Here is a 16,430-nt window from a genome sequence, read left to right as displayed (position 1 = left end):
TTCTTTTATCCCTTTTTTCCTCAAGCACAGGAAATAGGGGGATAACTAGTTCTTTCTTAGGGCTCTCTTCCCTCATCATTTCCCTAGCATAACCATTATTTGGAGTACAATACTCCAGATCTAATCTTCTTTGCAGATTCCCTGTTAAGGAACAAAATCTGCTTACTTCTCCTCTGGTTTTTAGGGTGATCTTCTCCATACTTTTCAGCACTTGGACCATGGTCGCTTACAAATCTTCATTGGTTACCTTCCTCTTGACTTCTCGGATGAAGTCAGGCTTTCTAGAATAGCTGGTCCTTGCAGGGAAGGAAAATCCTCTGGATGATTTGTCATGCTCGATCTTGGTAGACACTGAGATGGCCCGTATTCTGTGTTCCACCTGAAGGTTTTCTCCTCCCTTCTTTTTCTTGGCATATAAGACTATGAATATCCCACTGGGCGTGCCAAAACTATGTTTGGGCGAAGATTTCTCTGGAAAATGATCTTCGGGCCTTAGCACAGCTCCCTACGGGATTGGCACTTTGGATGTGTAATCGGGCTCTTGCTTGTTGATGTGCTACAAGAAGAGGACAAAGTAGTTCTAAAAGGTGCCTTTGTGGGGCCTTAGGTGTAAGCCTTGAGGCTCGCAATCAAAACTATCTAAGTGTTAGGCGTGCCATTGCTATCTCAATATAGGAGATGTAGAACAATAGTGCTTTTAGTCAATTACTTGCGCCCCAAGTTACTCGGACTTCTTGTTATCAAAGGATTGGTGTGGATAGGTTAAGTCCACATTAAGTTCTTTTTCTTGCCTTGTAAACAAGGACTTTTAGTTCACAGTCTTGTATGTTCAAATGAAGGGAGTCCAGGCCCTTTTATGCTGTTTGCTTGGTTCTTGATTGATTTTAATGACAACATATCCATTAAATTAACCAAATCTAGATGCAAATGGAACTCTTAAAATAGGAAAACTGATGGAAATAACTTGAATACATACTGGAGAATGCATTAAGTAATAGATCTACAAATTTAGAAAACAAACAAAGAGCGTCGGGCAAGATTTCACGTTGTCTATCAAGGTTGAACCTCTTGCAATCACTTCTGTTTGAATTAACAGGGGTTTATATGCTAAAAAAGGATGGATGGTAAACAAGTTTACACAAGAAAATCGATACTACGCCACTAAGGGAGATAGTAGAGCTTTAAACTGGGCAAGAGATAGCTTGTATCTGGGTTGATTTTAGCTTTTGAATGCAAATCTGGCTTGAGAGTAGAGTTTGTATGCTTGTTTGTTTGATTGGTTGAGTGTCCTTGTCTCTGGGGCCTCTTCCTCCTTTTATAGGCCAATTAGCTAAATTGCTATGACTTTGCTCTTGCCCGAAAGCATCTGAAGGGTAGTGAGTCATCAGCCTTTTACTTGGAATGCCACTAGAAAGTATTCTTTGGCTGGTAGTAGGTTAGTCTCCACCACTTGTCTCTTCAATGGTAAGAACGTGGCTTGTATCTTGGTTGAGAAGGCTTCACTTTGCCTCTGGGCTTGGTGTTGGGCTTCGGGCAAGTCCCCTTTTAGTTGGCATCCTAGGGCTTTCCTTCATCTAGGTCCAATATTCAAATATTAACTCAAATAGGAGGAATCAAACTTGATATCTTATTCTTTGTTCTTTCTTTATTTGTTACATTTTCACTAAACAACCTTCTTCATCCTCTCAAGTCCCCCGCATGTATTATTTCAGGCACAAAAGATGAAAATTAAAATAAAATAATTAGGTTGAGCCTGTGGGGTATGGTGGCCATCCCCGGTTGAGCTGGTTAGCGTGCAGTTCTGCCACTGACGATAATTGTTGGATAAACAAAAGAAAATACGAAGCACTTCCCAGAAAAAAATGCTTTACAGTTTTCTCAAAAAAGAAACAAAAAATGCTTTAATGTAGATTATGCAGAAATATATTGTTACAAATTAAGAGAGAAGAGAAGCAACAAAAATATATCCTTTGTTTGGAAACACTCTCCCACTAGGCCCTTAACTAAACTACAGTTTATCAAACTAATCGCGTCGTATTGCCAAATTACATTATGTATAATACTGATTAAAGTTACATAAAAGATCATGATAAATAAAAACAAAAGATAAAAAAGTAAAGTAAAAATAAAAAAAAACAAGGTTAAAAAAAATATTTATATATACTGTACTAATATTAATCCAACTAAAAGGACAAGGCTGCTGATTAGAAAAATCTATGTAAAGTATTCCCCTGCAACGAAGATAACAAGAAAATCAACTCCGCATCGCTGCCGTCGTATTGTACCTGATTTCTCAGCCGCTGATAACTAGCCACAACATCGTCCGGCAACACCTTCGTCCTGCAAAGTGGACACGTGGCCCTATACTCTTGCAGCCACTTGTCCAGGCAGCCCTGGTGAAATGTGTGCTTACATTTCAGCTGCCTAATCTTGTCACCTTCCTCAAAATCTGATAAGCAAACTGAGCATTCTGTGGCCTTCAGTTTTTTTGTGTAGCAAATTGTGGGATTCTTTTGCTCTATGAGTTTGAGATACTGTGTGGTGGTGATGACACGTTTGCCTGAATTCAGGTTGAGTCTGGCGATGGAACGGACGTGGATTGCGATTTCAAGGATGAGGAGAGTGAAGAAGATTATGGTGAGGGTGTAGAGATGGGAGATCAATTTAGAGAGAGTTCCCATGGCTTGGCTGCTGAGGAATTTTTTTTTTGGACAAAGGGAACTTTTCATTCGCTGCTGAGGATATGATTGAGGAAATGAAGGTCAAGTTAATACAACGAGACCTTTTGGCTTTAATTGTGGATGTATAGCAGCGAATGTGGTGTGGGCAGGTACAGTGCAGTGCCCGTGTGCGGTCACATCGTACGTATCTTATATATAATTTTGAGATAATACTAGGAAGACTAAAATTATCGATAAAAATTTGTGAATTACATGACGTAGAAGTTATGATTGAATTATTATTTAAGATTTCATAAACGTGTTCATTTCTATTGGCGACACATTATTTTTTGTTTACAAATTGAATATCTCCAAATGGGCCCTAATTTTGAAATCTTCATGTTTTTATTCATCGGTTCCGTGTAATCGGAAAGGGATTCTCTCCGGATCCCTTCCACCTAATCCTCCTCATCAAATAATCCGGATTCTTGAAATTTGATCCAACGGCTAAAGTTATTATAACTTTTAGAGTGTGCCCGTGTTTTTAGCCGTTAGATCAAATTTCAAGGATCTGGACTGTTTGATGAGAATGATTAGGCGGAAGGAATCCGGCTTGTGTAACCATTGTCATGTTGCAACATGTGTAGCAGGATTGGAGGAACGTAAACCACTTAAGCCCAAACTAGGGGAATGTAAATTTATCTTCAAAACGTGTCTTTCAGAATGAAATAACGTGTTTTATGTGTTATTAACAAAGAATAATATTAAGGAAATCAAAATTTTAAATTAAATTCGTAAACTAAATAATGTGTCATTAATAAAAAAACAGCATGTTAATTAATACTTAAGTAATAATTCAATCATTAATAACTATATTATTTAGTTTATAAAATTAAATTTAAATATTTGGTATCCCTAACATTACAGTATGAAGTGAACTCAGAGAATTTACAAAAAGCATTCTTCAAAAATAGTAATTGAACATAATTTCTTCTTCTGTTTATTGGGAGCTGGAATGTCGCCTTATCCTTTTGGTTTTATCGTCAAATCGATATAATTCCTCAAACAAAAAAGGAAAAAAAAAAAAAAACCCAAGATTACAAACATATAATCAACCAAAAGGAAAATGGAGATGCCACATGGGTTGGTTCAGTCGGTAAGGCTTCTGTTTTATCTGTCTTCCCATCAAGATTCAAGTGCATTTTGTAAATTCTTACGTAAATATATACTAGTGACAACTGGCAGTTAAGTATTACGTGTAAGTTTTTTTAACTCGAGGCTGTAAGTATACCCTGATGTTGGTGGTAAGAGTAACCAATCTCTTCCTAAACTTTCACTCAACAAAAAGGAAAATAGAAATGATAAGCATGGTTCCCTATGTGAAAAAAAATAAAAAACTCTTAGGATTGCAAATTAAAAGACCTAAGGAAAATGGAAATGATAAGCTTGGTTATATATGTACAAGTAAATGATAAGCTTGGTTCTCAATTTTTGAAGGCCCCAAAAATTTTCATCCTTCTATATATTACATATGAGTATAAATTTTCTAACAAAGAAGTTTTTGATTGAAAAAAAAGAAAAAAATCATCATCATATGATTATATCTGTATTATAATTGATTAAGCAAAGTTTATACTTGATGTGGTAGAAACTAACACACAAATTAAACCCTATAAATTATGCAATCGTAGTATGAGTAAGTAGGGATCGTTCTATTCCGGGGATTAGAAGGATGCTAATCAACACAAGTTAACCTTATAAAACTGAAAACTAAGTTAAACTAAAAACAAAACAATGACTGGGGGGATTTTGGAAGAATTTAACTAAAACAAAAGTAAAGGGCAACAAGTAAATTAAGTTGTGAATGAAATATGAATGAAATGATAGCTAAAGGATTCTTCACCACACATGAAGCATATGCATACAAATTGATTTCCAGTTATTCTTCTTATAAACAATGAACGACAATGCCCCAAATTAACTGTGAATAGCACTAATTAACTCTCAGATTTTCCTAAGTTCATTGAATTGGACTCAGCGACACAACCAAATTATTCTTCTCAAGTTCCCTAACTACGAAAAGCATGATAGAGATACATCTCAAAGATGAAGGTGAATTACTAAATATACTTAACAAATAAAGGTGAATTACTAAATATACTTTATTTTTTAAAATAAAAATATTTATAAACCTTATCTTAAATATTTATAATTAAGACATTTTAAAAAAATAATTTCACATGTGAGGATAAGATGGTCATTTCATCCCCTCCATTTCATCTCTTCCGTAGTCACTCCCCATTCATAAACAAAGACATCAAAAACTGAAATCGCATTCGGGTGCACAGCTAAATTCTTGATTGAACTGCTCTCTTCTTGATTGATGCTGCTCCTTCCATCTTTTCGTTTCGGTTTTAGATTTGGTTTTTGTTTTGGATTTTGATTTTAGATTGGTGCTGCTCATCATTTATCTTGTAGTTTAGGAACAGAGGTTGAGGTGTTGAATTTGTTATGGGGATTGGATTAGCAATTCTTAATTTAAGGACTTAGATGGATAATGCTTATCCTTTTTCAACCAATAATTTAGAAATGGGGGAGGTAGAAAGGTTTCGCAATATGTAAGTAACCTAGCAAAACCAGAGGAGCCCCACCATGGTTTCACAATAATATATCCTTCTCTCTTCATTTTAACAACAATCGATAAACAGACGATCCCCTTCCTGAAATTTCTCAGTCTTCACCCACCTTCGTACCCTTCCCCCCTTCTCTCTCTCTCTCTCCCGTTTTGTCCCCCATATTGAAACGCACATCTCATTTGATGGGGAGATCACCTCGCAGCTCGGAACGTTTACAATTGACTCACTCCTGTTCGGCGTTTCGATCACGCAAAACAATTTGAACATCGTTTTGTTGTTTCCGGATCGAAGAAAAACGTTTTCTTTGTCTCACTACGTATTCGATATTGTACCTTTGAATGAAAGGAGATGGTCAGGGTTAGATCACCTTCGTAAATCAGATTGAAGTTTGCAACCCGATGTATTACCAAGTTCATTTATTTTTTACTATGCATCCATGTTTGACCAAAATAAGCTGTTTTGTTGAAGCTGCTATTTCCAGCTTCTAGTTTTTAGTTTTTTTTCACCCATAACTTTGAAAAAAAAGGCTGATTTAAAGTGTTTACCAAACACTTAAAATGCTCCAACTTTTTGTCATACCCACTTTTTTTTAAAAGTGAAGCTAAGCCAAACCAAGGCTTAAGCTCACTCTTGACTTCCCATAATATTGTATGTATTAAAAAACAAAAAAGCCTACCAAATGAAAAGAAAATAATTTAGGTACAATTAATTTTTATTAGTAGATTAAAAGTTTTTGTCTTATTTGATGATGATGTACAATAACGAGTAGCATGCACGTTAATGTGACAACTTGTGGGATTTGCAACACCACGCCATTATGCCTGATTATTATACCTTTAAAGAAGGTTGGCTCAGTTGGTAAGATCTTTGTATTGTGTGTCGCACCACCAAGGTATGAGCTTCACTGTTAGTGGTCTTTGTAGGTGCATCATCTGTAAATTCTTATGCAAATCTATATTAGTGGCAGCTGACAGATAGGTGTCACGCGTAAGTTATTCTGACTCAAAGTTGTGGGTATGTCCTAGCACAGATGGCGAGAGTAACCAATCTTTCCCTAGATTTTTGTGAACCATCCAAATTACGATACCTTTAGACAATATTAATTATTCTGTAGTAATGTGATGTGAATATTTTAATTTGCGCATAGCAATGACACTATAGTGATATATTGATGTGGAATTCTAGCTATTTCATTCAAATTATAATATATGTAAAATAATAGATACAATATTTTAAAGTGTGTAATTTCGTGTTATTTTTGAAAAAATTTAGACTACATGCCTAATTTACTGAACAATATAAAGGACAGAGAGAGATGGTGTGCAGCAGTAGAGAGAAAGTGGTGCGAGAATTTATACGCACACAAATTAAACCCTCTTTTCGTCAAATTGTAGTAAGTATATAAGTAGGGATCGTTCTGGACCGGGGATTAGGAGGGATTGTTAATCACTTGGATTTGACTCAAAAACGTAAAAACATAATAATAAACACTAAACTAGACTCAAAGAATGTAAAACTAAACTTTAAAACACTAAGACAAACCAAAGACTCAAAATGCTTTTAAAAACACAAACTAAAATGATTTCTAACTAAATTGACATTAAAGTAAAGGGGGATTTAAGTTTATACGAAATTAAATTAAATGAACAAATTTAAACAGAATGTAAATATGAATATGATGAAAGTACGGATGAATGGATGCTAGCCAAGGGGTTCATCTCCACACATGTTACACTTGCATAATAAAATGATTTCCAATTGCGTTTCAATAATTCATTAATTCTCAACACTCCAAGTTAATTAGATCCGCTTAAATTAACCTTCAAATCTTCCTAACGTTATTGAATTGGATGATTGCATACGACAACCCAAAACATTCCCCACAAGTCCCCTACATGATTGCATAATAGAGATACAAGCAAGAATCATTACGCTCTATGAAGATTATAAGTTTTGACGAGGCATTCGTTACTATGGAATACGCATGAAACTTATGCCAAGAATTCGTTTAACGCGATTGTTTATAAGCAACCTCCACTACTTGTGAATATAAGTTCGTAACTATTAGGTGAAACTCACTTATATTCTAGCGTCATATTCATGCATGAAAATTAAGCGCGCATTCTTAATAAACATACATAAATAAGTTATCAATCAAACGGTTAAACAAATTGAATCAACAACTTATGAAATGCAATTAGAAGTAATCAAATCAAAATGCAAGCATAAACATATATTTCGAATCACCCCCTAGCTAAGGGGGGGTTTAGTTCCTCATACAAAACAAAGAGAATTAAAATTAAACATTGAAATCAAAGAAACACCTAAACATTCCAACAACTCAAACTTGAATTGTATGAACGTTTAGGCCCTCTTCTCTTCCTCTTTATTGTAGCATAAGGTCTAAGGATAGTTGGTTTGGGGGAATGGAAGTGTGGAATGGAGTGAGGAGTGATGGAAATGGAAAGATGGTTTTTGGATTCTAAGGGAGACTCACGGCTAAGAGAGAAAAGGATGTGTTTGTGGTGTGTTGTGTATGAAATGAGATGATCCATGAATGAATGAATGCAAGGGTATTTATAGGAGTAGTGGAGGGAACATATGGCTATGTCATTTGTAGGTGAAGTAGGTGGATGTTGTAGGTGAAGTAGGTGGATGTTGTAGGTGAAGTGGATGTTGTAGGTGAAGTAGGTGGATGTTGTAGGTGAAGTAGGTGGATGTTGTAGGTGAAGTGGATGTTGTAGGTGAAGTAGGTGGATGTTATGTTAAGTGATAAGTGATAAGTGATATGATATGTGGTTATGATATGATAAGTGGTTAAGTGGTGATGATAAGTGATAAGTGATTAAGTGATATGATATGTGGTGATGATAAGTGATAAGTGCATGTGGGTTAACTAATGAAGGAAATGCATGTGCAATGACAATGTGTTAGAATGGATGTGTGTTATGCATGGCATGATTGGGATTAGGAAAGGTTTAAATGTCCTAAAACTAAAGAGAACAAGGTTCCAACACTTTGGCTCCAATTAGGTCTTCAATTTCGTCCAACACTTTGGCTTCAAGCATAAGCTATCCGTCCTTAGCCCAAAAGTGCTCCAAAAGTCTCCAAAATGCATCTTTTTGCTCCTTTAGCCCTTTGGACCTACAAACACACGAAAATAGCTTAAAGTACTAAAATAACTAAAGAAACATAACGTAAATGTACGAGAACAAGCCATTTAAGTCGCATAAATATGCTCCTATCAAATACCCCCACACTTAGCTTTTGCTAGTCCTCGAGCAAAACAGAAAAACAAAACAAAAAGAACAAAACACAACCTACACCTTCCAACAATCGTATCAGGGACTTCCAATGCACATGACAAGTTAAAAATCATTATTCTCACAGATTTGAGCCATCTTTACACTTAAGTACATTCTTAATCATAGTCACCACATACTAGTTCACAATTAAGCAATTAAAACACATTTCAAATGTTGTAACATGCCTTTAGAGAATTCCCTCAATTTCTTACTAGATGTACTCTCGTTTTTCACACAGATTTTCTGACTACACACCCTACACTAGGTATATGTGAGAAGATTGATGTAAACATGTAGACGAACACTCACATATGTTATAATAAGGAAAGCATTTTCTGGAGTTAATAAGCATGTTTAGATATGATCTCATGAATGGAATGCTACTACTTAGACGCGAGAACCAGTGACACCATAAGCTCATACCAAGTTCAAACTCCACAATTGAAATACATAACACTCAATATAGAAGTCAAAGGGTAGTAACGGGGCTAGGGTATTGGCTAACAATGAAAGGTGAAGGATAAACAAACATTCTTAAAGCAATAGTGAGCAAAGTATTGAATTAGACACTTAGAATTCCCTTAACAACGCAGAAGTCAACTTTGAACACCGAAGGGAAAATCACACAAAACTTAGGGCCATATTCAACTTTTTGGACCCTTTTTTCAACCATCAACGCTCGTGAGTTCATTCTTACTTATTTTCACTCCTTTTTTTTTTTTTTTTTTTTTTCTTTTCTTCTTTTTCTTTTGAATCTCAAAACATACATATAAACGTAAGAACAAACTTTTACTCCCCCACACTCATTTTCTTGCATAATGTAACTCAAAAGGAATTCATTTAAGTCATGCTCACTAAACTTTAAGAACAAGGGTATAGGAAAGTCCTACTCTAAGCTAGGTAAGGGGTGATGTGGGTAAACAAGGAATAAAGGCAAAACGAGGCTCAACGGGGTTAAAACTTACAACATATACGAAGTATGGGAAGTAAGGCTATTTGGCTATGGTGGTGGTCACTACACAACTTCTTCTTGAATATGTGTTATGCAAATCAATAACATGCTTTGAATGAAATGGGCATGAGTTCTAGCATTTGGAACTATATGATGAAACGCCTTCTAAGTAGTAACCAAGCAAAGAATAATGAGATCATGCAACGACTTTAGAAAACAAGAAATCACAGATTATACTCTCCAAAGAACGTTATAGGCTCAAGTCTCTCAGGGTTGTAGCGTTTGTTTGAGTTCCTTCCTTCAAGCATGTTAGAAAAACGAATTTTTTTCTTTTATGATTGCATGTGAAGTCATACATTATAACCATAACCAAGCATATACCAAGAGTAAATCAAACTTTTCTCTATGTTTATAACTCTTTCTAACCGTCATGCAATTATAAACCAAATCCTTATCATTGTGTTGGAAGGTACCCTAAGACACAAACACACAAAAACGACTCTTAAAACAACTCTTTTTGGGTTTTTCAAAACAATTTTTCAAATTTTTATGGGATTTTCGAATTATAAAACAAAACACACTAAAACACTCTAAAACAACTTAAAAACACCTTAAAACAGCAAGGAACAACATTTGAAGTTATGGGTGATAAAATCCCACGAATTTAAATTAACAACATTAGTTACCCCCCCCACACTTAAATCAAACATTGTCCTCAATGTTTTAAGCATAGATTCACACAAAACATAAGTAAACACACAAAAAGCAACTAAACATACTAAACATGGCAGAATGTAATTAACAAAGAGAAGAGTTTAGGGACGCAAATCTGGTTATGGAGTGTAAATTCCCTCTTCTCCTTGGTGATTGCATTGAGGCTTTGATCTTTGTGATTCCACAGGCTTACTCTTGAACTGGTTTCCGCCCATCGTTGATTTTCCTTTGTGCTACTCTTGAACTGGGCAGCAGGATTCCTTTTAGTTTCCCCCGAAGGTCTGAGCTTCCTCCTGTTATCTGTTTCTTTGTTCAATCTTTGCAGGAGTGGTCCCTTCTCTGGAAGTGTATCAACCGTTGAAGATGACTACTCGAGAGCAACGCTAGGTAAGCAATCAGGAATAGATTCCAGGCAGTTGGCTCCAGATCGGAAGACTGACTCCAAGTGCCGGCTGATTGCTTCTTTTACTTTGCCATGCAAGTAAGAACAAGGACAAAGAAAAAGACAGGGAAAGAGCATGATATGAGATACTTTTGCTTTTGACCTTGATGATATGAGATACCTTTGCTTTGAAGAAGCGGTGAATGAATCAGCACATGCTTCAATCCGCCGTTTCCTCTTGGGTCATATGTACTCCAGGCATCTGGTATCATCTTTGGGGAAGAAGAAAGAATTGAGTATTTTGAAAGGCTTTGCTGGGAGTGCGCCCTCAGAGGTGAGGGAGAGTTGGGCATTTTCTTCAGGTTTGCCCTGCCATAAAAGACGAAGGTCGACATATATAGAGATAATATCAAGTGGTGGTACTTTTTACCCTTGTCGACAAACGTTTTGATCCCGCAAATCCGGCTCTTTGAAATAGTGGCGCCTCTTCGATCTTTGAATACGCCTCTTCGATTTCTGAGCAGGCGCCCCTTCGATTTCTGAACGACGCCCCTTCGCTTTCTGAACGACACGTGGTAGTGCAGATGCGGCTCCTTTTGACAAAGCTGCACGCGTCTTCTGAAAAGCAGAGAAAGCGTCGCCGAACTTTGCGCTTGTCGGCTAAAGATGTGTAGATGCGATGATGGCCTCCACGTGTTTTCAGCTTTGTCAGAAATCTTTTGACAAAGTTGAACGCGTTTTCTGAAAAGCCGAGGGAGCGTCGCCTAAATTACGCCGGAAAATCCGGCTCTTTGAATCGGTGGACGCGTCGTCTTGGCTTTTTATAGAGCTATCAATCACCCCAACACACACACTCTGAAGATTTCCCATTCCTGAAACTCGACTCCGGCCCTTTGTGAAATTTTAACTCCATCCACCCCTTCTCTTTGAACACTTTTGAAAAAAATGGCAAACTCATCGAACCTTATCTTAGATTTGAGTCTCAGCAGCGATCCGGTTGCGCCCCGTCAAGGTAATGTATGGCGCCCTTCTTTTTTATCTTCTAACGGTCCTCTTTCAGGTGAAGACTCTGTGATGCAGGACGCCACAACAGCTACAATAGTAGCTAAAAACCTCCTCACTCCAAAAGATAGTAGGCTGCTGTCAGGACGGTCCGATGAGTTGGCCGTTCAAGAGTCCCTCGCACTTAGTGTTCAGTGTGCGAGTTCTGTGTCCAACATGGGCCAACGCCTGCTTGCTCGGTCCCGCCAAGTGGAATCGTTGATGGCAGAGGTGGAAAGACTTAAGCAAGAGATCCAGCAGCTTAAGTACGAGAATAGAAGTTTGCATGTGCTTGCAAATAACTATTCGTCGGGGATGAAGAGGAAGCTTGATGAGCTGCAAGAATCTGAGGGTCGAATTCACAGTGACCGTCAAAGGCTTGCGTCTTATCTCCAGAGGCACCTTTTTCCTGGGTCATCCAGCGCTTGGCCAAGTATTGAGGCCTGGAATGCTCTAGCTCCGATGCCTCCCGCTCCGATGGCTTCCGCTCCGATGCCTCCCGCTTCTATGCCTCCCGCTTCTATGCCTTCCGCTTCTGCGCCTCGTAGTGGGGCTTCACGCAAACAACCTTTGTGAAGCTCCACCTTTCTCCATGTTTAGTATCTTTCTTTCTCTCTTTTTTTTTTATTTTTTTATTTTTTTTTTATTTTTTTATTAACATAAATAAAATCAAACGGCATGGAATTGGTCCTTGAATGGAAGGTGATACTTGAAGTGAACCGGCAATGGTTTGAATTCTAGTGTAGGTGCCTGATTCATAAAAAACAGCAAGTTAGTATAAAATGTAAAGGAATTTGAAAAAAACTTACTTGTTTTGTCCGACAAGAACTCAATGACAAACACCACTCCTTTGAAAGTTTCAGGGATATTGGACTTGGCCAGATTGCAAGTGATGGTTATGACTTGTCCAATGTCATCAAATTTAACTTCTTTGGATTTTGTGGTTTCAAGAACGTCCTCTTTGATGAATTCATGACATTCCTTACTTGTCACCTTTGAAAGGGCTTCCAAGATGTCTTTTTCACCTTCTTCTTCCTTGGAAGTCATGAATCTGCAAGGAATAGGGATACTTGTTGGAACGGGGTTAAAAATAATGAAATTTGGAACAACCATACCTGTATTAGATGGCATAGGAGCAATAGGTGCCTCCGGTAAAGGTGTTTCCACCCTTTCCGTGGGTTGGGTGTATTCCTCTTCCTTGTGATTTGATTTTGATGGTTGAGGGTCCGTTCCAACCTCCTTGTCACTTCTCAACATGATAGCATTGGTGTTTTCAAATTCTCCCTTCTGATTTGCAATGGTTGAACTAGGGAGTTCGCCTTGGTCTCGAAACTGTCCTACGAACTCCGCGATCTGCCCAATTTGCTTATCCAAGTGGTCCAACCTTTGTGGTGGCTGCATAGGCGTTGAATAGAACTCCTCATATGGCTGCCAATATCCTTCTTGTTGAGCCTCATTGTCTTGATTTTGTGAGCCCTGCACCAAACAAATTAATTCATTAAGCTTTTGATTATAATCTATTGACGAACTTGAGTTTGGTTGGGCATATTGAATATGAGGTTGTGGTGGCTGCCAATATCCTCCTTGTTGAGCATTTTGAGGTTCCCACCACATAGAGTTTGAATGATCACTCCAATCCGAATTGTAAGTATTGGAAAACACGTTATTCCTTGATTGAAGATTAGATATATCAACTCTTTGCATTTGGGACCTTTCCATGAGCTGTGACAAAAGAGAAGCGTTATCAAGTGCCATGTTGTTCTTAACAAACAAAACACAAATAAAAACTAAATCTAAAAGACAATACAGAAACAAACAATCCAAGGGATTAGCAAATTTTCTAATCCCCGGCAACGGCGCCAAAATTTGGTGCGAGAATTTATACGCACACAAATTAAACCCTCTTTTCGTCAAATTGTAGTAAGTATATAAGTAGGGATCGTTCTGGACCGGGGATTAGGAGGGATTGTTAATCACTTGGATTTGACTCAAAAACGTAAAAACATAATAATAAACACTAAACTAGACTCAAAGAATGTAAAACTAAACTTTAAAACACTAAGACAAACCAAAGACTCAAAATGCTTTTAAAAACACAAACTAAAATGATTTCTAACTAAATTGACATTAAAGTAAAGGGGGATTTAAGTTTATACGAAATTAAATTAAATGAACAAATTTAAACAGAATGTAAATATGAATATGATGAAAGTACGGATGAATGGATGCTAGCCAAGGGGTTCATCTCCACACATGTTACACTTGCATAATAAAATGATTTCCAATTGCGTTTCAATAATTCATTAATTCTCAACACTCCAAGTTAATTAGATCCGCTTAAATTAACCTTCAAATCTTCCTAACGTTATTGAATTGGATGATTGCATACGACAACCCAAAACATTCCCCACAAGTCCCCTACATGATTGCATAATAGAGATACAAGCAAGAATCATTACGCTCTATGAAGATTATAAGTTTTGACGAGGCATTCGTTACTATGGAATACGCATGAAACTTATGCCAAGAATTCGTTTAACGCGATTGTTTATAAGCAACCTCCACTACTTGTGAATATAAGTTCGTAACTATTAGGTGAAACTCACTTATATTCTAGCGTCATATTCATGCATGAAAATTAAGCGCGCATTCTTAATAAACATACATAAATAAGTTATCAATCAAACGGTTAAACAAATTGAATCAACAACTTATGAAATGCAATTAGAAGTAATCAAATCAAAATGCAAGCATAAACATATATTTCGAATCACCCCCTAGCTAAGGGGGGGGTTTAGTTCCTCATACAAAACAAAGAGAATTAAAATTAAACATTGAAATCAAAGAAACACCTAAACATTCCAACAACTCAAACTTGAATTGTATGAACGTTTAGGCCCTCTTCTCTTCCTCTTTATTGTAGCATAAGGTCTAAGGATAGTTGGTTTGGGGGAATGGAAGTGTGGAATGGAGTGAGGAGTGATGGAAATGGAAAGATGGTTTTTGGATTCTAAGGGAGACTCACGGCTAAGAGAGAAAAGGATGTGTTTGTGGTGTGTTGTGTATGAAATGAGATGATCCATGAATGACTGAATGCAAGGGTATTTATAGGAGTAGTGGAGGGAACATATGGCTATGTCATTTGTAAGTGAAGTAGGTGGATGTTGTAGGTGAAGTAGGTGGATGTTGTAGGTGAAGTGGATGTTGTAGGTGAAGTAGGTGGATGTTGTAGGTGAAGTAGGTGGATGTTGTAGGTGAAGTGGGTGGATGTTGTAGGTGAAGTAGGTGGATGTTGTAGGTGAAGTGGATGTTGTAGGTGAAGTAGGTGGATGTTATGTTAAGTGATAAGTGATAAGTGATATGATATGTGGTTATGATATGATAAGTGGTTAAGTGGTGATGATAAGTGATAAGTGATTAAGTGATATGATATGTGGTGATGATAAGTGATAAGTGCATGTGGGTTAACTAATGAAGGAAATGCATGTGCAATGACAATGTGTTAGAATGGATGTGTGTTATGCATGGCATGATTGGGATTAGGAAAGGTTTAAATGTCCTAAAACTAAAGAGAACAAGGTTCCAACACTTTGGCTCCAATTAGGTCTTCAATTTCGTCCAACACTTTGGCTTCAAGCATAAGCTATCCGTCCTTAGCCCAAAAGTGCTCCAAAAGTCTCCAAAATGCATCTTTTTGCTCCTTTAGCCCTTTGGACCTACAAACACACGAAAATAGCTTAAAGTAATAAAATAACTAAAGAAACATAACGTAAATGTACGAGAACAAGCCATTTAAGTCGCATAAATATGCTCCTATCAGAAAGAAAGAGATGTGTAATTGTGAGGTGTATGTTATGCTGCCCCGTTGTGCCTTTATTTATAGTAGTAGGAAGGTAAATTCCTTACCCTAATAGGATTACAACTCTAATAGGATAATATCTAGTTTAAGAGATATGGTAGAATCCCATAAGGATATCCCATATATGATAAGATTTACACAATCACATTCCTAATCTAATAGGACTACAACACTTCCCCTTGAGTATGTAAATACTAAGTAAATGGCGTATCGAGTCTTTAGCAATGAAGTAAGTACAGTTGATGAGGTCGTCGGCACACTAAGCAAATGTGAGTCTCAATTCAACAAAAGAATGCATAAAAGGTAAAACTCACAAAACCTTGCTATGGTAAAACCCAAGGTAGGAGAAAACCCATAGACTAAGGAGAAAAGTGAGAAGTTGCATTAAGTCAAAACTATACGTCTTCTGGATGCAAGTAGAAGAGCTCACAAGGGTATGACCAGCCCAGGATGGGTGCCTCGTCAAAATTTAGTTCGGTAGCAAAGACCCAATGGAAAAAATGCTCCTAATCATAGGAAAAAAGAGTACATTAAGATCAAGTGAGTATACTTCTAGATACTCCCCCTGAGTTTGATAGAATTTCTAATTTGACAAAACTTCCAATTTGACAAAACTTCCAAATGAGAACTACAAACATTTCATATGAATAGTTAGGCACACTTATTCCGCAAACAAGCTTGTGGAAGGTTGACTTCTGCAGTGACATCGTGTAAAGGTCAGCGAGGTTGTATGTGATCGACTTTCATGACTTCAATATCATGATGCTTTGCTGATTTGATGTAGGCGCAATATATCTTGGCATTAATGTCGTTGATGTATCATGTCTTGGTCTGGTTGATACATGCAACATAGTCTTCATAAATCATCATTGGGACTTAAT

At 37.1% G+C, this 16,430-nt stretch overlaps 1 protein-coding gene across 1 annotated transcript; it reads right to left on the bottom strand.

Annotated features, from left to right (window-relative positions):
* Positions 1-1,885: 1,885 nt before the first annotated feature.
* On the bottom strand, positions 1,886-2,761 carry LOC148690583 (E3 ubiquitin-protein ligase RHA2B-like). The gene has a single exon (XM_088686736.1). It carries the CDS (start codon positions 2,727-2,729, stop codon positions 2,205-2,207), a length of 525 nt encoding a protein of 174 aa, XP_088542862.1. The 5' UTR covers positions 2,730-2,761; the 3' UTR covers positions 1,886-2,204.
* Positions 2,762-16,430: the final 13,669 nt, after the last annotated feature.

This window comes from Pyrus communis, chromosome 15, assembly GCF_041283825.1.
Source record: "Pyrus communis isolate YQ-2024b chromosome 15, ASM4128382v1, whole genome shotgun sequence".
NCBI classification, from domain to species: Eukaryota; Viridiplantae; Streptophyta; class Magnoliopsida; order Rosales; family Rosaceae; genus Pyrus; species Pyrus communis.
This window is presented reverse-complemented; position numbering and strand designations above follow the sequence as displayed.